This window comes from Rutilus rutilus (genome assembly GCF_951802725.1).
Source record: "Rutilus rutilus genome assembly, chromosome: 18".
Classification (NCBI taxonomy): Eukaryota; Metazoa; Chordata; class Actinopteri; order Cypriniformes; family Leuciscidae; genus Rutilus; species Rutilus rutilus.
Window position 1 is genome coordinate 32,418,262 of NC_140231.1, and position 20,546 is coordinate 32,438,807.

Sequence of the window (20,546 nt, forward strand, 5' to 3'; positions counted from 1 at the left end):
TCTGGGTTCGAATCCACTCGCGTATGGTTTTATTTTTCTCATATAACGTTAGTTTATTTTTTTCTCATCAAAACCTATTATGTTCATCAGTGGTTGTATATCAAGCAGGGACACATTTGTGTGCATTATGTTAGAGTATCCGCAACAGATTGAAGCGCGCGTCCAAATGAAGACAGTGTGGCGTGCGCGAGCCACACGAGAAAACACTGTATCCGCGCCACTGATCGCAGCGGCAACGAGCACTTTGATCACTTGATTTAAAAAACTAATTTCAGCGCTAGATCTTCTCTTGAAAACGAAATGAATGCTCTGCCAGTTAACTGGAGATGTTTTATTTATTTGTAGAATTGTTACATTCGTGCCGCGAGATGTTTTAAAAAGTGGTGAAAAAAAACACACAAAAAACAGTAGGATTGCGAGGCCCCCTATTGGCGCGAGGCCCTGTGCGGTTGCACAGTTCGCACAGTCTATGCGACGGCTCTGCCTGCATGGGCTGGCTGACCGTGTCCAGAGGGAGATTTACATGCTGGACCTCCCTCATAACTTGAATGGACTCATCGAACTGGCGCTAAGAGTCAATGCTCGGTTGAGCAGGATGGGCCGGTTTCAGCAGAGTCATCAGTTTTGCGGCACGGAGAACTCACACACCGACAGGAGGGACACGGTCAGCCCCGTCTCCGATCCCGAGCCCATGCAGGTGGTTAGAGCTCGGCTTTCCCAGGAGGAGAGAGAAAGGCGGAGATCCCAAGGGCTTTGCCTATACTGTTGTAAAGCGGGCCACTTCATCCACTCCTACCCAGTAAAAGATCAAGCCCGGTAGTAACAATGAGGCTACTATCGGGTGGGATCTCTGCCGAGAAGACCTCATCATCTACACTCCTCCCGGTAAGACTAAGGTGGTCCGATACACCCGAGGCTGTATTCGCTAAACTTAAGAGTCGCTTCGTTTCGGCTCCCATCCTCGTTGCCCCTGATCCATCACGTCAGTTCGTCCGACGTTATTCAGTGGGGACATAGTTCCAGCATAGCATGTCATCCAGGGGTTAACCGCACCAGTTTTTTGGTAAAGCAACGATTCTGGTGGCCATTAATGGCTCGCGACATCCGCAGTTTTGTCTTGGCTTGCTCGGTTTGTGCCACTGGTAAGACTTCCAGTCGACCCCCAGATGGGTTACTTCAACCGCTGTCAGTCCCTTCGAGACCCTGGTCCCACATCGCACTAGATTTTATTACCGCCCTCCCGCCCTCCCAGGGCAAGACGGTCGATTTGACGGTCGTGGACCGGTTCTCGAAGGCGGCTCATTTTTTTCCCTTGCCTAAATTACCCTCCGCCAAGGAGACAGCGGTAACTGTTATAGATCACGTCTTTTGTTTACATGGCCTCCCGATGGACGTGGTTTCTGACAGGGGTCCCCAATTTGTGTCCAAATTTTGGCAAGAGTTTTGTAAACTACTTTGAATGTAGTTTAGGTTAACAGCCACCAGTTTTTCCCAGTATGGAATCTGAAGTCGCGGTCTCCTCCGCTCACGCCTTCGTCCAGAGGTGCCGTCACACCTGGAGCAGAGCCCGTGAGACACAGTTAAACGTAACCGGTATCACCACAAACGTTATTCTGTGCCTTAAAAACTGGCATATTTCATGGTATTGTGTCATGCAAGGTCATTGCAAAATCTAGAGAAATGTGCGAGATGGCTAGCGAGTGAGACACACATGTATCAACTGTCCCCACTATTACGTTACACGCTGTTTAGTTGTTCAGTGTGATAACAGGTAAAATGTCGTAATAAGGCAGCATAGGACGCAAATGAAAATTAAATTTGATATTTGTGATATTTAAACTGTGTATTATTAATAAATATTGTTAAATAGGCCTATCTTGGTCCTGCTTTATACATTTTAACCAGTGCTAATTTAAATAAAATGAATGAAATGGATGAATAAACAAACATGTTGCCCAATTGTTATTTTCTTTATTTGTCTTTATTATATTTACAATGAATGGTTAGTTACCTTTACATCATTAAAAATGGGTGTCTCAACTGTACCATGGTACTGTCTCAACTGTACCACATATGGGTACAGTTGAGACAAAAAGCACCTTATTTTTATGAGCTAATTGTGGAAAATATTAGCCTATTATGGGTATTATTGGTTGATAATATCTTAGTCTACAAGCTAATGAAATGTCATGTGGAAATTCATTTAAACCGATTTGTTTTACATATTCTTTCAGCTTCTCTCTGAACTGAATTGATAGTTTAACAGTGCTGGAAATATAGAGTGCATTTCTGATAATAACCGCGATCTAACGCATAAAAGCGCTAAAGAACGACGTTATCAGCATGGTGACGTAAAACTACATTTCTTGTCTATTACCACCAACTGCTGCTTATACCAATGATGAAAATAAGCACAGTTAAGGCCGATTCACACCAAGAACGATAACTAAAGTTATATTTGCATCCACACCAACGAATAATAACGGTCTGTTTATTCTAAGCTTGCGCGGTGCTGTTTCAGAGTGTGTAGGCCTACAACATGTCATTGAACATGTTTTTGTTGTTCTTGCTGCATTTACACAATTTTAACCAGCATATGTCCACAGCAGGCTATTTTTCAAGTGAATCTAGCTAGTGCAGGGGTGGGCAATTAATTTCCCCAAGAGGCCACATGAGAAACCTGGACGGTTGTAGAGGGCCGGACCAATACACTTAACTCAGTTCTGCCCCATTTATTATGTCTATTTATATAAAAAAAAATTAAATAAAATGAATATGTGGAGCACACAATTATACCACTATTTAATGAAAATTCACAAAAATACTGAAATTCTTTTGCAGTGTTTCAAAAACTAGCATCACAACTTTATACAAAAAAGCAAGAAGGCTATTTCAAAGACCACCAGCATCACATTAACTATATTAAAAAGCAATACATGCCCCCACTCCCCAGTGTTGGCATTTATGTAGAAAAATCTTTTGATTTGACTTTTAATACAGCAGTCCATAACTTTTGGCACTCTAGCGGTTAATAAACAGATTTGCATGTGTCTTGTGGAAAAACATTGCAGCCGGAGCTACTTCTCTCATGTCTATGACGAGTCACGCAGGCACTGGTCTTCTCTGCAGCGGTTAACCCGACCGGCCTAAAATAGTCAGAATATAAACACTGATTATAGGTGTACCATAGTGATTCAGGATAAGACAAAAACACGTTTTGGAAAATGTATTTATTCAGCTGGGAAAAAAAACATTCTGAAAGTGATTCCAATTAGGAATATCGTTATCATTCTGATAAGGCAGTTCTGAAGGCGAAATGGGGTCAAACACAGTATTAGTATGGTGTTCCTAATAATCCTTTAGGTGAGTGTACATCGTTATCGTTATAGTGGTGGTGTGAATTCTACTAGTCTATCTTTATCCTTAACTGTATAGTTATCGTTCTTGGTGTGAACGGGCCTTTTGAAAAGTAAAATATGTGGCAGGGCGTTGCTATAGTGTGATTATATTGCATTGCAATAGGTACCAAATCAAAACTAGTTAACACATCATTTGTAATTGAAAGGGTTTGATGACAATAACTCGTTATGGTTACACTTAAAATAGTTACATGAAACAATAATTTATCCAGCATGTATGAAAAATGTTATCTGAGGGATTGAAAGCGAGAGACTGAGCTAATCAGAGATTTACATTTCTCAACCCCAGAATAATTCAGTTCGTTTCTATACGAAGTAAATTGAGTGTTCTCACAGATTTGAAAGATGGCAGCATTTGTTGTCATTGTCAGTCATTTTAAGGTTTCATGGATGAAGAATCGTCTGTGAGTAACTTTAGCTGGACAATAACTTTATTCTAGAGCTGCTATAAAGCCAAAACAATCTCTGTTACTTTAATTTCCTATCAATGTAAAGCCGCTTTGAAACAATCTGTATTGTAAAAAGTGCTAAATAAAGGTGACTTGACTTTAAATGAATTATTTTGTCAAATATCTTCACAAAGTCTTGTTTTTCCCTCACATTTTAAAATAGTTTATTATATATATATATATATATATATATATATATATATATATATATATATATATATATATTCCTCATAATTTGATGGCTTAAGCAAACTTTTACTGGGTTATTTAAAACAAATCTGCACATCACTTTTGGCCACTACTGTATTACTTTCATTTCTGCAGTTAAGAGTATTGATTTGTAGAGTAGGGGGAGCTAAAACATTTCTTAAAGGTCAGTAACAAAAAGAATACCTTGATGATCAAGCTTTTATCGCTTGATCAACTCATCATTTAACTCCAAAATATTATTTGTTTGTTGGAAAGTGTGTGTTCTCCTACTCTCTGCTGCCATCTTTACTCTTAACTAGGTTAGGATCCCTCTCCAGCGCTCTTAAATAGTTTAGGAGCTGAGACCTAGTCTTAACACTTAGAAACCTGTATGATTCACACTTATTCTTAAGGTTAGGAATAAGAGTAGAATTATGTCATTCTTAGAATTTTGACACACTAAAGACTAATATTTTACTCTGAGCGGCTTTATACATTCGGCCCCTGATATAGATTTCTCCCAAAAAAATAGTCTGATAAACACAGTGAATTAATTTAGTTAAACTGTTTCATGAATCACAAAATCTGCTCAAAATAAGTTAATTTTCATTACTTTTGTGGACTAAATTGTTTGCCCAAATGTAACATATAACCATATAGCTAATGTAAGAACCTAAATGACCTTATTTCATAAATAGATAGCAGCTGTAAAACAAGTCTGTAAATTGTATCTGCTCTCAGTGATGCGTTTGTCGAGTCCATATTATGAGAGGAATCGCCTTTTAAACAATTGGTGCCATTTTTTTTCAAAAAGAATAAGTGTTTACTACTACTGGTTAATTAGCAATGCTGAATACAATGTTAAACTAAATTAAATCTATTCATTAAACCTAAATAAATCAGAAGTTTTATTCAATTTTATTATTGTGCAGAGAGTGATTCAATCCAACAAAGTTGTCAATATGTTCTCAATGCATCACCTCTAAACAGCAGGACTAATATGAATATGCATGATATGATATATGAATGATATTTGATAAACTATTGTTTCCATTGTTTCACAAATGCCTCATATGTACAATACAAATAATTAAACCAGAAAGTAACAAAATACATCCCTTCATAAATCATGGTGTTTTATGGCGACACACAAGTTTTCTGAACTATTATTCTTGTACATCTGTATGAGATGACCATGCACTGCTTGAGCGATGACACTGACACAAGTATTTTCACATTGTTGCTTTACTGTTCAGTTCATCTTGTATACAGGTAACACTCAGTGTTTACTGCGCATGTGCGACACAACAGAGGATCGATACGGGTGTCGGAAGAACAAAACATGCAACACTTAGAATGCAATTCACAACCATTTTAACCAGTTCCCCTCATCAAACAATCAAACTTCAATACTAGTTTTAGATTAAATTAATGTATTAAAGCAGCACTCAGTAGCTTCGGGATTTCTTCGCTGTATTCTCGCTTTTTGCTCGCAGGTTTCTCTCTAGAGCTCCCCCCACAGCTTCAGAATAGATATTTGACAACACTGTTGTAAAAACTCTTTGGTGATTCTCAGACACCAGAGGCTAGTAGATCAACGACATCAAAGCAGATGGGACATTCTTTAACACGTCTTCTTCATTCAGGTTCGGACAGCGTGAGGGAGCGCAATAATGACGGCATTTTAGCAGATTTCTTTTGGCCGTAAAGCAATTGTTTACATCGCGAGACCTGATATCACGCGATACTTCCTGCCGCGGCGGCCGGTGGCCCGCCGGCTCAAAGTTGCAAGTGCGAATTTTCCGCTCACGGGCACCAGGGGGGTGCGAAACGACCACCATTCAACCCGAAATAAGTATTATAACCATTCCAATGACTCCGAAGCTGTTCAGTTAAGGTAAAAAAGTTACTTAGTTCACCTTTAAAGGTTATTCCATCTTTTGCTTATTTACAAGTTATGGGAGTGAACTTTGCTCAATTAGACACCTTTGGGCAATGATTTTTCTTATGTGTCTGCAGACTAGATGATTGGGTGAAACTCTTCCCGCATGAAGAGCACTGGTGCGGCTTCTCTCCAGTATGAACTCTCTCATGAACTTTCAGGTGTGCTGACTGAGCGAATCTCTTTCCACAGTGTGAACACTTGTACGGTTTCTCTCCAGTGTGAATTCTCTGGTGTTTTATTAAGTGGCTGGATGAAGTGAAGGTCTTTCCACAGTCAGAGCACACATAAGGTCTCACACCAGAATGAATACGCTCATGCACTTTTAAATGTTCCAGTTGTGAAAAACTCTTTCCACATACAGAACAAAAGTGAGGCTTCACACCAGCATGAGTTGTAAGGTGTCTTCTAAAGCTTGATTCAAAAACATATGTTTTCTCACACTGATCACAGCTGAATGATCTCACTCCAGAGTGACGGCGCAGATGTTTATCGAGAGAGCTTTTGTAACTGAAACTCTTTCCACACTGAGAGCATGTAAACGGTTTTTCTCCAGTGTGAATTCTCATGTGTATATTTAGGTATCCTTTGCTAATGAATCCCTTTCCACACAGAGTGCATGTATAAGGCCTTTCTCCAGTGTGAATCATCATGTGTATCTTCAGCTTTGGTTTACTTCTGAAACTCTTTCCACACTCAGAGCAGGTGAAAGATCCACCAACTCCAGATTTTCCAGCTTGTTTCTGTGTGAAATTCTCTTCAGTCTTTGAAACGACTGCATTTCCATCTTCATTTGTGATATAATGCAGTTTTTGAAACTGATGCTGTTTGTCTTCATTCACTTCCATCAGGTCTAATATAAACAAATTAATTCCTCATAATTTAATAAAAGGATACACGAGAAACAAAAGTAAACATTGTTCAAATTCTCAATTTTGCTCAAATCCAGTTTACTATTGAGTCTACTAGTATCTAGTTTTAGATGTTATTTTAATGTCAGTTTTCATCTTAATGTTCCTCATCAGTCATTAAAGAGAATGAAGGAAAACACCAACCTATTTGTTCCTCTGTATCTTCATCTTTTATTCTGCAGGGTTCTTCCTTAATCTCCATCTTTACAATAGTATGTCAGTAGTTTCTCCTGGAGTAATTCCTCCTGCTTGCTTCTTCTCCTATGGGAAGATGGGAATATTCCCCAGCATTTAAACTCTCATGAACGGCTGTGGGAGCTTCACTGACTGAAGGAGTGAATTGTGGTCGTTGTTGCTCATTTAGTCAAGTCAAGTCAAGTCAAGTCAAGTCAAATTTTATTTCTATAGCACATTTAAAAACAACAGAGTTGCGCCAAAGTGCTGTACAGAGCTACAGTGTGCAAATAAAAAGCATTAGAATAGACAAGACAAAATACAATTATAGACACGATTACACCCAATATAATCCATTTAATAGATCATATAAAATCAATCAAAAGAGACTTAATTAAAAGCCAGAGAGAATAAATAAGTTTTAAGAGCCGATTTAAAACTGGATAATGACGGGGCAGACCTCACAGCGAAGGGCAAACTGTTCCAGAGTTTAGGTGCCGCAGCAGAGAAGGCCCGACCACCCTTGGTTTTGCAGCGAAAGCGCGGGACAGTTAAAAGAAGCTGATTACAAGACCTGAGAGTTCTTTGGGGAGTGTACAGAGTAAGAAGCTCAGATAGGTATTCTGGTGCAACACCGGATAACGCCTTGTACACAAAAACTGCTATTTTAAAATCGATTTAGCAGATGATCATCACACTTACAATCTCTCTCAATTATTCAGGTGCAAATGGTCGCTTAGAAACAATTACATGATTACTGAATTTACACTTTGAGCTTCATATCAAGCCCAAAGTGTAAATTCAGTAATCATGGAATTTGGCTGTTAAGTGGTGATGCACAATTATTGTAATTCATTGCATCTTGAATTGAGTGTAGAATTTATGTTACAAAGAAAAAACAAACTTGTGCTAAGTGACTTAAGTAATTAACACCTTTCCTTGAGTAGCCATGTAATCAATATAAGGTAAACCCACATGTTAAGTTTGAGCCTGTGTGTGGGGATGTGTATCTTGTCTTCTCTCTCTCTCTCGCTCTCTCTCTCTCTCTCTCTCTCTCTCTCTCTCTCTCTCTCTCTCTCAGGTGCAGCTCTGCCTTAATTGAACATGTTCCTCGAGGATTGGCGGACGAGAGAAAAGCGTTCTTTGAAACACAGCGTGGATGCTGATGTGGAAGAGAGATGCTGTTGGCGTTTTGAATTGAGAGAGTGTTATAGTGGTTTTCTTATTTATTTATTTATTTATTTATTTATTTATTTACCTTTATTTTACAAAGAAGTCTCATTGAGATTAAAATCTCTTTTACAAGAGAGACCTGGCCAAGGTAGATATGTACAATTTTGTTAAAATACAACAAATACAAAATAAAAAGAAATATTAGAACATAGTATCCTCTCAACAAAAACAATCACAAGCCTTCATTATCTTTATGATGCCTTTAAATTCACCAATAGACCACAATTTGCCTAGTTTTAAAACTTTTTGCAAATTATTCCATGTCCAGGGTCCATGATAGGAAAATGCAGTTTTCCCCAGTTCTGTAAAAACTCTAGGTACATTTAAAAGTTTCTTGTACATATACAAAAACACTTTGAAGAGTGTAAAAATGAGCACGTAGAGGTATAGATAAAATCATTCTTAAACGAAATCATGCATTACAACGTTTTCTGATTTATTATTTATTAAATATAGTACCCAGAACATGCCCCTCCATGCAACGGTATGTGCCGACAAAGCAGTGTCATTACTTTATTATTTCATAAGTTGAGCCCTGGAAAGCAGCCCTGGATGAGCCTATCGTGGAGCCCTGGAAAGCAGCCGACTGGTATCACTCAGGCGTGAGTATGGGTGTGGTTTCAAAGAGAAAAGTGATCTTGACAGACGCCTCCAACCTAGGTTTGATAGATAGTCCCCTTTACGAAGACAGGCCCATCTCAAGTCCGGAGAGGTGCCTACATATAAACTATCTAGAGACGAGAGCGGTTGCTCTATCACTGAAAGCTTTTCTCCCATATCTAAAAGGCCACCATGTCCTGGTCCGGACGGACAACATGGCAGTGGTGTCCTACATAAATTGCCATGGCCAGCAGTCTCATACTATGGGCTCAGCACAACCTGCGTTCGCTGAGGGCGGCGCATGTCCTAGGCATTTTGAACCAGGGTGCGGAAATGCTATCCAAAGACAATGTTCCCCCAGGGGAATGGTCTCTTTACCAACAGACAGTTCAGCTGATATGGAGCGTCTTCGGCGAGGCAGAGGTCTACCTCTTCGCCTCAGAAGACAACGCTCATTGCCGAACATTTTTCACAAAAAGGAGGGATGGCTAGCCCACGACTTGCCGAGCCGCCCGCTGTATGCATTTCCTCCGGTCACGATGCTACCGCAGGTCATCGAATGGATCAGGGAGAGCAAGCGTGCAGTGCTACTAATAGCCTCACTCTGAAAGACCCAGTTATGGTCCTCCGAGTTGGCGCAGCTGCTGGAAACAGCCTCATGGGCGATACCGCTGAGGAGAGATCTCCTCACGCTGACGAACAGGAAAATCTGGCATCCCCGTCCCGACTTGTGGGCCCTTCACGTATGGCCCCTCAACGGGTATTCGGGTGTCTCCCAGAAAGGTTGTTAAAAACCAACACTGAAGCGAGAGCACCTTCAACTAGGCACCTCTACGCTCAAAAGTGGGTAGTATTCTCCGGCTGGTGCGCAGCACAGAGCCTGGACCCCTACTCGTGCGAAGTATCAAGGGTACTCACCTTCTTGCAAGAGCTCTTGGATGCGGGTCGTACCCCCTCCATGCTCAAAGTGTATGTGGCGGCCATAACAGCATCTCACGCTCTTTTGGCCGGGCAATCATTTGGAAGAAATTACCTTGTTGTGCGCTTGTGTGTTAAACCCTCCTTGACCCCCCTCTCTGCCTATCTGTAACCTCTCCACGGGGCCCCATTCAAGCCGCTTCGGTCTGCAGACCTGAAGTCTTTTTCGCTCAAAACGGTTCTCTTACTGGCACTAGCTTCAGTCAGGCGAGTAGGCGATTTGCAAGCGCTATCAGTGAGTGCTTTCTGCCTTGAGTTTGGGCCTAACGACTCCAGAGTCGTCCTTAAGCCAAGGCATGGTTATGTTCCTAAAGTGCTCTCTACTCCATTCAGAGCGCAGGTCATTTCACTATCAGCTCTTCCCTTGCCAGAGGAAGAAAGAGACGCGAATCTACTCTGCCCTGTCAGGGCTCTCAGAGTTTATCTGTAACGTTCTGCCTCGTTCAGACAGTCAGAACAACTCTTAGTTTGCTTTGGCGGCTGCACCAAGGGACTCGCTGTTACAAAGCAGAGATTATCGCGCTGGATAGTGGACGTTATCACGCTGGCTTATGAGTCTAAGGGCCTTCATTTTCCCTTAGGCGTCAGAGCTCATTCCACGAGAGGAATGGCCTCGTCATGGGCTTGGTCAAGTGGAATACCTATTGAAGATATCTGTGCGGCGGCCGGCTTGGCCTCACCGTCCACATTTATGAGGTTTTATAATCTGGAAGTTCCCGCTTTGCTTAACCTGGAAGTGTTAAGCACAATCACAAGAGCACAAAGAGGGAACGAGTATTGCGTAACCCGCCGTGCTACTGTACTTCAATCAGGGATCGCTTCAGTCGATTAAACCTGATTCCTATGGCTGGTTGCCGCAGTGCAGCCAATGACCACGCTAGTTGCTCATCTATGTGTCTGCTGTGCAGCTGCACTGCATTGTCAAAAGTTTGCTTCAATATTCTCGAGAAAAGGAGTTTTCCCATAGCGTAAGCTAGCCTTACGCAATACTCGTTCCCTCATCTCGGGGAACTGAGGTTAAGTTAGAAACCGAGACGTTAAACTGTTTCATGAATCAATATGGATTCGGTAATCTGCTCAAAATAATTTAATTGTCATTACTTTTTGGACAAAATTGTTTGTTAAAATAGAACATATAACCATATAGCTAATGTAAGAGCCTAAACGACCTTAAACCTTATTTCATAAATAGATAGCAGCTGTAAAACAATTAAGTCAATTTCATCTTCTCTCAGTGATGTGTTTGTCTGAGTCCATATGAGAGGAATCGCCTCTTTAAATATACATAGGAAAACAATTGGTGCCATTTTTTCAACAGAATAAGTGTTTACTACTACTGGTTGTTGGAAAGTGTGTGTTCTCCTCCTCTCTGCTGCCCTCTATATTTTACATCTATACATCTATACTATACATCTAATTAATTTAGGAGCTGAGACCTAGTCTTAACACTTAGAAACCTTTATGATTCACACCTACTCTTAAGTTTAGGAAGAAGAGTAGAATTATGTCATTCTTAGAATTTTGACACACTAAAGACTAACCTGTTACTACTACTGGTTCATTAGCAATGCTGAATACAATGTTAAACCCCTTGATTTATTGTAAGCTAAATTAAACTTATTCATTACCTAAATAAATCATAAGTTTTGTACATTTTTAATTCTTACATTTTGACAATATGCAGAGAGTGATTGTAATGGAAAAATTATCATCAATTTCCATTGATCTTCAACATATATTGCAACATAATGTGTCACATGTCTATATTGTGGAATGTGAACAGGATATATGTATGTTTGTACACCTGACGTAAGCAAGACACACACAGTGGTTAAGAACCTTTAACTCTTTGGGTATGGAAGATAATTCACGGGGTAGCTGCTGTGATTTTGTGACTAAGCCTCATGGAGGAGAATAAATATCTTTTAAAATACAATTTGATTCTTGGTGTCTCTTATGCAGTGATGATGATTGTTTAATGATGGTTTTTTGCCACAACATGATTCATTCAAATAAAGTCTTCAATATGTTCTCAATGCATCACCTCTAAACAGCGAGACTAGAAACACGTTGTTTGTGATATGAATGATATTTGATAAACTATTGTTGCCATTGTTTCACGAATGAAAATAAACCACAAAGAAACAAAACACATCCCTTCATAAATTATAGTGTTTTATGGCGACACACTAGTTTTCTGAACTATTATTCTTGTACATCTGTGTGAGATGACCATGCACTGCTTGAGCGATGACACTGACACAAGTATTTTCACATTGTTGCTTTACTGTTCAGTTCATCTTGTATACAGGTAACACTCAGTGTTTACTGCGCATGTGCAACACAACAGAGGATCAATACGGGTGTCGGAAGAACAAAACATGCAACACTTAGAATGCAATTCACAACCATTAACCAGTTCCCCTTATCAAACAATCAAACTTTAATAAAAATGTTATGGGAGTGAACTTTGCTCACTTAGACACCTTCGGGCAATTCTTTTTCTTATGTTTCTGCAGACTAGATGATTGGGTGAAACTCTTCCCACATGAAGAGCACTGGTGCGGTTTCTCTCCAGTATGAACTCTCTCATGATCTTTCAGGTTTCCTGACCGAGCGAAACTCTTTCCACAGTGTGAACACTTGTACGGTTTCTCGCCAGTGTGAATTCTTTGGTGTTTTATTAAGTGGCTGGATGAAGTGAAGGTCTTTCCACAGTCAAAGCACACATAAGGTTTCACACCAGTATGAATACGCTCATGCTCTTTTAAATGTTCCAGTCGTGAAAAACTCTTTCCACATACAGAACAAAAGTGAGGCTTCACACCAGCATGAACTTTAAGGTGTTTTCTTAAGTTTGATACAAAAACAAATGTTTTATCACACTGATCACAGCTGAATGATCTCACTCCAGAGTGACGGCGCAGATGTTTATCGAGAGAGCTTTTGTGACTGAAACTCTTTCCACACTGAGAGCATGTGAATGGTTTTTCTCCAGTGTGAATTCTCATGTGTATATTTAGGTATCCTTTGCGAATGAAACTCTTTCCACACAGAGTGCATATATAAGGCCTTTCTCCAGTGTGAATCTTCATGTGTTGGTTAAGGTCTGATTTACATACAAAACTCTTTCCACACTCAGAGCAGGTTAAAGATCCTTTGACTCCAGATTTTCCAGCTTGTTTCTGTGTGAAATTCTCTTCAGTCTTTGAAACGACTGCATTTCCATCTTCATTTGTGAAATAATGCGGTTTTCGAAACTGATGCTGTTTGTCTTCATTCACTTCCATCAAGTCTAAAATAAACAAATTAAATTCCCATAATTTAATAAAAGGATAAATGAGACACAAAAATAAACATTGTTCAAAATCTCAATTTAGCACAAATCAAATTTACTACTGAGTCTAGTATTTAGATGTATTGTCATGTCAGTTTTTATCTTATGCTGGGTACACACCAAAAGATAATCGGGCTGATTTTGGGCCGATTTCCCCCCTTCCGACAATCCTAGCTATGTCCCGATTATCTTGATGGTTCAACAGATTATCTTATCAGATTTTCCCTTGGTGTGAGGTGTGTTAAGAGTGTCCGAACCTGCTCGGAAGAACGTCGGAGCCGCCCCGATCGCGAATCGTAAATATTCAACATGTTTAATATTTACGATCAGAAATCCTGATGTGTGGGGGGAACCCCGAGGACAAACGCGCACACGTTCTGGAGATTATCACGTGAAACGAAACAATATCCAATCAGAAAGTGAGATGATGGAAGACGGTCATTCTCACACGCACACGCACACGCACACGCACACATGCAGGAAGCTGAGTGTTATAAGGGTTCAGTGAGGGATTAAATAGGCTAACTTTTTCTAAAGAGACAATAAATACAATAAAGAATGAATATATTTCTGTATAAAAGGTTATATATAATGGTGGGTACAATGTTTTTTTTTTTTTTTTTTTTTTTTTCTGTGAATTTTCTGTGAAAATCATTCCAAACACTATCATCATAATTTCTTAATGCATATCATCCGACATGCTTATTCTGAAGTCTCGCGAGGTTTTGCGAGATTTCCTGTGTTCACAGTCGAGAATCTGGTTGAAAATCTGTTTGTGTGTGGTGTGCTGTCTTTGTCACATCATGGCACACCACACACTATAGGAGCAAAATGCTTAAATCTAGGATTTTTTGTCCTCATGTTTGTGGTCTATCACATTTTGAAAATCTTATAAGATGTAAAAAATCTTTTGGTGTGTACCCAGCCTTAATGTTCGTCATCAGTTCTTAAAGAGAGTGAAGGAAAACACCAACCTATTTGTTCCTCTGTATCTTCATCTTTTATTCTGCAGGGTTCTTCCTTAATCTCCATCTTTACAACAGTATGTCAGTAGTTTCTCCTGGAGTAATTCCTCCTGCTTGCTTCTTCTTCTCCTCCTGTGGGAAGATGGGAATATTCCCCAGCATTTAAACTCTCATGAACGGCTGTGGGAGCTTCACTGACTGAAGGAGTGAATTGTGGTCGTTGTTGCTCATTTAGCAGATGATCATCACACTTACAATCACTCTCAATTATCCAGGTACAAATAGTCGTTTAGAAACAATTACATGATTACTGAATTTACACTTTGAGCTTCATATCAAGCCCAAAGTGTAAATTCAGTAATCATGGAATTTGGCTGTTAAGTGGTGATGCACAATCATTGTCATTCATTGCATCTTGAACTGAGTCTAGAATTTATGTTACAAAGAAAAAACAAACTTGTGCTAATTGAGTGACTTAAGTAATTAACACCTTTCCTGTGTATGCGTGTGTGTGCGTCTCTCTCATCTTTTCTATCCCTCTCTCTCTCTCTCAGGTGCAGCTCTGTCTTATTTGAACATGTTCCTCAAGGATTGGCGGACGAGAGAAAAGCGTTCTTTGAGATACAGTGTGGATGCTGATGTGGAAGAGAAATGCTGTTGCCGTTTTGTATTGAGAGAGTGTTATAGTTGTTTTCTTATGATTCTTGATCTGTATATTCGTTTGTAAAGTAGGCTACCTCATTTTGACTTTGTCCCTCATGGTCCATGTGTTGTATTTTTCATTTCGTCTTTTTATTGTGGCTGAAGACTTTGCTTCATTTTTGTTTTTGGCAAAGCTGAAAGAAAAAACAAAGAAAGAAACTGTTAAAACATTTTATTTGTTACTTTCAAATCTCTCTATATGTCTCACATTTTTTATTAATAATTTTTGTACCATCTAACTTGAAAATTAAGTCAAGATTTATATTAAAATAAACAACATCAGTAACACAGAGTCCAGATGGTAAATACAATTACAAAATCCTTAGCAGATATTTGAAATTTGAATCTCAAAATGATCTATAGTGAAGGTGAACAGCTGTGTAACCTATAAGATGTAATTTATAATTAATACTTAATTATTCCAAATCAAACATGTTTGGGAGCTATATAAATAAATGTATACATATCAACCAAGATAACGAGGTTATCGTGGTTGTTTTATATCTGGGTTAAAGAGTTTAATATGGTTTCCGCCAGTAGCGGCACTCGAGCAACCGAAGCAATGACACACATCCGAGTCTAGGAGAAGAAGAGAAGTGAGCGAGGGAAGGGAACATAAACATGAGAAGTGGAACACAGCCGCTCATTCTGCTCGAAATCTGCTGTTTTCAGACTGTGAGTAGGCTACATTCATTTTATCATGTAATAGGAGAAATCTACATGACTATTAAAGATTCGGTTAATTTTAGTGAATCTAACGTTAACCAGCCGGAGTGTTTAGCCTACCGAATTAATCCGAATCAGATCTTGAATCCGAAGTTGAGGCATTTTCATTATGCTTGACTAGAGTGAATCCCTTACGAAAATTAACCACGGGTTTACTACAAATAAAATAAAAAAACACACACAAAAAAACATGGTTACTATAGTTAAACCCATTACCATAGTTTAACCGTTGTATTTGCTGTTAAAACTGGTTATATAAATGGTAATCAATCTGCCAAAAGCCAATGGTTACTACACTTTAACTATAGGCTACAAGTCAGGGTTAATTTTCGGCAATGTTGTAAACATAACAAACCATAAGCGCATCACTGACTAGTTATGACAAAGTGTAAATATTTTGAGTTGTTTTGAAATTAATAAATTAAACCTGGTGCATAAACACATTGTAGCATAAAATGTTACAATATTTTCTAACTGTGCTGAGAAATATTTAATATGTATGCTACAATTTTTAGTGACACAAAAGTTTGCCTTCAACTCCTTTTTGATCTGATAATTGGTTCGAAATAGCAGCGTAATCCTTACAGTAAAACCTCAAATTATGAAATTGTTTCTAAATAGCTATTAGAGCAAAACACTTAAAGCCGGATAATTGAGAGTGATTGTAAGTGTGATGATCATCTGCTAAATGAGCAACAGCGACCACAATTCACTCCTTCAGTCAGTGAAGCTCCCACAGCCGTTCATGAGAGTTTAAATACTGGGGAATATTCCCATCTTCCCACAGGAGAAGAAGAAGCAAGCAAGAGGAATTACTCCAGGAGAAACTACTGACATACTATTGTAAAGATGGAGATTAAGGAAGAACCCTGCAGAATAAAAGATGAAGATACAGAGGAACAAATAGGTTGGTGTTTTCCTTCATTTTCTTTAATGACTGATGAGGAACATTAAGATGAAAACTGAAAAATAACAATACATCGAAAACTAGTAGTAACTAGTAGACTCAGTAGTAAACCAGATATGTGTTTAATTAAGACTTTTAAGACCTTAACTTTGATTTATTTTTGTTTCTCATTTGTCCCTTTTTAATGTAATTAACTTAGATCCAATGGAAGTGAATGAAGACAAACACCATCATTTGACAAATGAAGATGGAGAACTGACATATAAAAATGAAGACAAACATCGGTTACAAAAACCTCAGTGTTTCAAAAATGAAGATGGAAACACTGTCGTTTCACAGACTGAAGAGAATTTCACACAAAAACAAGCTGGAAAAGGATCTTTCACCTGCTCTCAGTGTGGAAAGAGTTACATACATAGATCATCTTTTGTTTTACACATGAGAATTCACACTGGAGAAAAACCGTTCACATGCTCTCAGTGTGGAAAGAGTTTCAGTTGCAAAAGCACTTTAAAAAATCATTTGCGCCGTCACTCTGGAGTGAGATCATTCAGCTGTGATCAGTGTGATAAAACATATGTTGTGGCATCACAGTTAAGCAGACACCTTAAAGTTCATGCTGGTGTGAAGCCTCACTTTTGCTCTTTTTGTGGAAAGAGTTTTTCTCTACTCCAAACTTTACAAGTGCACCAGCGTATTCATTCTGTTGTGAGACCTTATGTGTGCTCTGACTGTGAGAAGAGCTACACTACATTGGCCAACTTGAAAAATCACCAGAGAATTCACACTGGAGGAAAAACGTTCACATGCTCTCAGTGTGGAAAGAGTTTCAGGTACAAAAGCACTTTCAACAATCATCTGTGCCGTCGCTCTGGAACGAGATCATTCAGCTATGATCAGTGTGAGAAAACCTATGTTGTGGCATCACACTTAACCAGACACCTTAAAGTTCATGCTGGTGTGAAGCCTCATGTTTGTTCTTTTTGTGGAAAGAGTTTTTCTCTACTCCAAACTTTACAAGTGCACCAGCGTATTCATTCTGTTGTGAGACCTTATGTGTGCTCTGACTGTGAGAAGAGCTACACTACATTGGCCAGCTTGAAATATCACCAGAGAATTCACACCGGACAGAAACCGTACCAGTGCTCTTCATTTGGAAAGAGTTTCACCCAAGTATCTACTGTACAGACTTTGAAAAAGCATTGCCTGAAGTTGTCGAAATGAGCAAATGTTGTCTACAAGCACAAATAAAGGTGAATTATTGTATTGCCTTTATTCTCACTCGTTTTTTGAAGCAGATTCTGTGTCTCAGCATCAGGATAAATCAGTGTTTCTATATAAAGTGAACATTTACAATTCCACAGATTTGACTCTTGATGGCTGCATTGTTGTCATTCTCAGTCATTTCAAGGTTTCATGGTTGAAGAATCGGCTCTAAATCTGCTGACGACACTGAAATCTAAACAAATCCAAAGAAGCACAAAGTGAAGACAGACACAAATTTTTAAGGTGTAATGCACCTCACATAGGTTTTCATTTTATTAAAAATAAATACAATTGTATACAATTACAAATACAAAAATAAACAGAAAAGTGTATGTATTGAGTTTCTGTATTAGCCTATGAGTAAAATTGTAGATCAGCGCTGACTCGAGACGCGAAATGTTTTGAACGATTCAGTCCGATTTAGTGAACTGGTTCGATCGGTTCATTAAAAAGAACCGGTTCAAAAGAACAATTCGTTCCCGTAGCGACACCACGACTTCAAATAATAATAAGACGTCTTCGAAGTCACAGAGTTATGCTTGGTGTGTGTAATTGCTGTTCGACCGAATAAATTTGCATCAACCAGGTACAGAAGCGTTTGTATAGAATTGTAGATGTCCTGGTCGCTGGAAGATTGGATCCGATCTCAATTTATCTCCATAGTGGTTAAACATGAGATATAATTCGTCTTGTGTAGACCTAACGGGCGATCTTTGGTGCCATGAATCTATAATTTGTTCCCTGGCCAATCGTTTTGGCTGAGGGCTAAGTGAAGTTTCATAACTTTATATATTTGGGCTATTTAACTTTACCGTTGTAACGTTAGACTAGAGCGCTAACTTTGACTGCATTGTTTGCTTTCTTTCTTATTGTATAGCTTCTTGTACCTATCACTTATACTTTTATAATGGCTATTAAGAAAATTAACCAAAAGAGGGTTGAATTTTGTCATTTTTAACTTTATTACAGTGAAGATGATCGGAGTACAAATGCACATATTGCCTGAACCATATTAATAAGTTTAATATTTTTTAAATTTAAACGAAGAGGCAGGGTCGTGGTTAATAATTAATTTTGTTATAAATAGGCTAACGTTATGCATGCAGTGAATATAATCAATAGGCCTAAGCTTGCCTTAACTACATTTGTGTGGCGTACTATCGTAAACCTCGGTTCCCTGAGAGTAAGGGAACGAGTATTGCATAGCTATACGCAGTGGGGAAACTCCTTTTCCTCGATAATACTGAAGCCTAAAATGTAAAACACATTTGCAGCTGCACAGCTAGCACAGTGAGTGTCTGGCTCACTCATTGGCTGTGCTGCGGCAACTGCCAATTAAGACTGCCAAATTGGGCGTAGCTAAGACTATATTAGAGCCCGAATTCGCCATTATAGCAAGTTTAAATCAACTGAAGCGACAAACTTGCCATGTTACTATAGTGCGGCCGGCTACGCAATACTCGTTCCCTTACTCTCAGGGAACCAATGTTACGATTGTAACTGATTATGTTCCCTTGTGAGAACGGTCAGTTCGTATTGCGTAGCTATACGCAGTGGGGACGGCATGTAAAACGCTGCACTATAAGTAACTGGTTGCCTACTGCAGCTCAGGACTCCTGAGCTCACAGAAACAAGCCAGAAGGGCTTCAGTAAGATTTTTTATGTTTTTAAAAGAAGTATCTTCTGCTCACCAAGGCTGCATTTATTTGATTAAAAATACAAACAAAAACTGTAATATTGTGAAATATTATTCCAATTTAAAACAGCTGTTTTCTATGTGAATATACAGTAAAGTGTAATTTATTTCTGTGATCAAAGCTGAATTTTCAGCATCATTACTCCAGTCTTCAGTGTCACATGATCCTTCAGAAATCACTCTAATATGATGATTTGATGCTCAAGAAACATGCATCATTATTATCAATGTTGAAAACAGTTGTGTACAATTTCTTTTTTCAAAATTCTTTGATGAATAGAAAGTTCAAAAGAACAGCATTTATCTGAAATCTAAAGCTTTTGTAACATTAAACACTACCCTTCAAAAGTTTGGGGTCATTAAGAATTTTAAAATGTATTTTTGGGGTAAAGAAATAAAATAAATCAATACTTTTATTCATCAAGGATGAGTTAAACTGATCAAAAGTTGCAGTAAAGACATGTATAATGTTAGAAAATATTCTATTTTAAATAAATGCTGTTCTTTTGAGCTTTCAAAGAATTTTGAAAAAAATTTGTACACAACTGTTTTCAACAGTGATAATAATCATACATGTTTCTTGATCATCAAATCATCATATTAGAATGATTTCTGAAGGATCATGTGACACTGAAGACTGGAGTAATGATGCTGAAAATTCAGCTTTGATCACAGGAATAAATTACAGTTTAAAATATATTAAAATAGAAAACTGTCATAATATTTCACAATAGTACTGTTTTTTTAAATAGTTTTTTATCAAATAAATGCAGCCTTGGTGAGCAGAAGATACTTATTTTAAAAACTTTAAAAATCTTACTGACCCTAAACTTTTGAACGGTATTGGAAAAGCCCGGACACCGTCGGGTCTAATAATATATATAATGTCAGTAAGCTCATACCCAACATAATATACCAATAAGACTGGACACCATCGGGTTTATTAAGTATAAGGGATATCAGAACTGGCCAAAGGCGGGTTTTATAATAATAATGGATAATGAGCTTATGAACAGTGACAAAATATGGTCTTAATCATACTAAAAGGACCT

The 20,546-nt window shown here is 38.6% G+C and overlaps 1 protein-coding gene across 1 annotated transcript; it reads left to right on the top strand.

The window, feature by feature from the left end:
• Positions 1-15,100: 15,100 nt before the first annotated feature.
• Positions 15,101-17,803, top strand: LOC311277856 (uncharacterized protein). The gene is made up of 3 exons (XM_084388321.1): positions 15,101-15,574; positions 16,413-16,532; positions 16,732-17,803. Exons 2-3 carry the CDS (start codon positions 16,475-16,477, stop codon positions 17,754-17,756), a joined length of 1,083 nt encoding a protein of 360 aa, XP_084244447.1. The 5' UTR covers positions 15,101-15,574; positions 16,413-16,474; the 3' UTR covers positions 17,757-17,803.
• Positions 17,804-20,546: the final 2,743 nt, after the last annotated feature.

What these genes read in the sequence shown, in the direction of transcription:
- LOC311277856 (XM_084388321.1), top strand. Translation starts at nt 16,475, where the DNA reads ATGGAGATTAAGGAAGAACCCTGCAGAATAAAAGATGAAGATACAGAG. An exon ending in AGATACAGAGGAACAAATAG is followed by an intron (nt 16,533 to 16,731) that starts GTTGGTGTTTTC and finishes TAATTAACTTAG; the next exon opens with ATCCAATGGAAGTGAATGAA.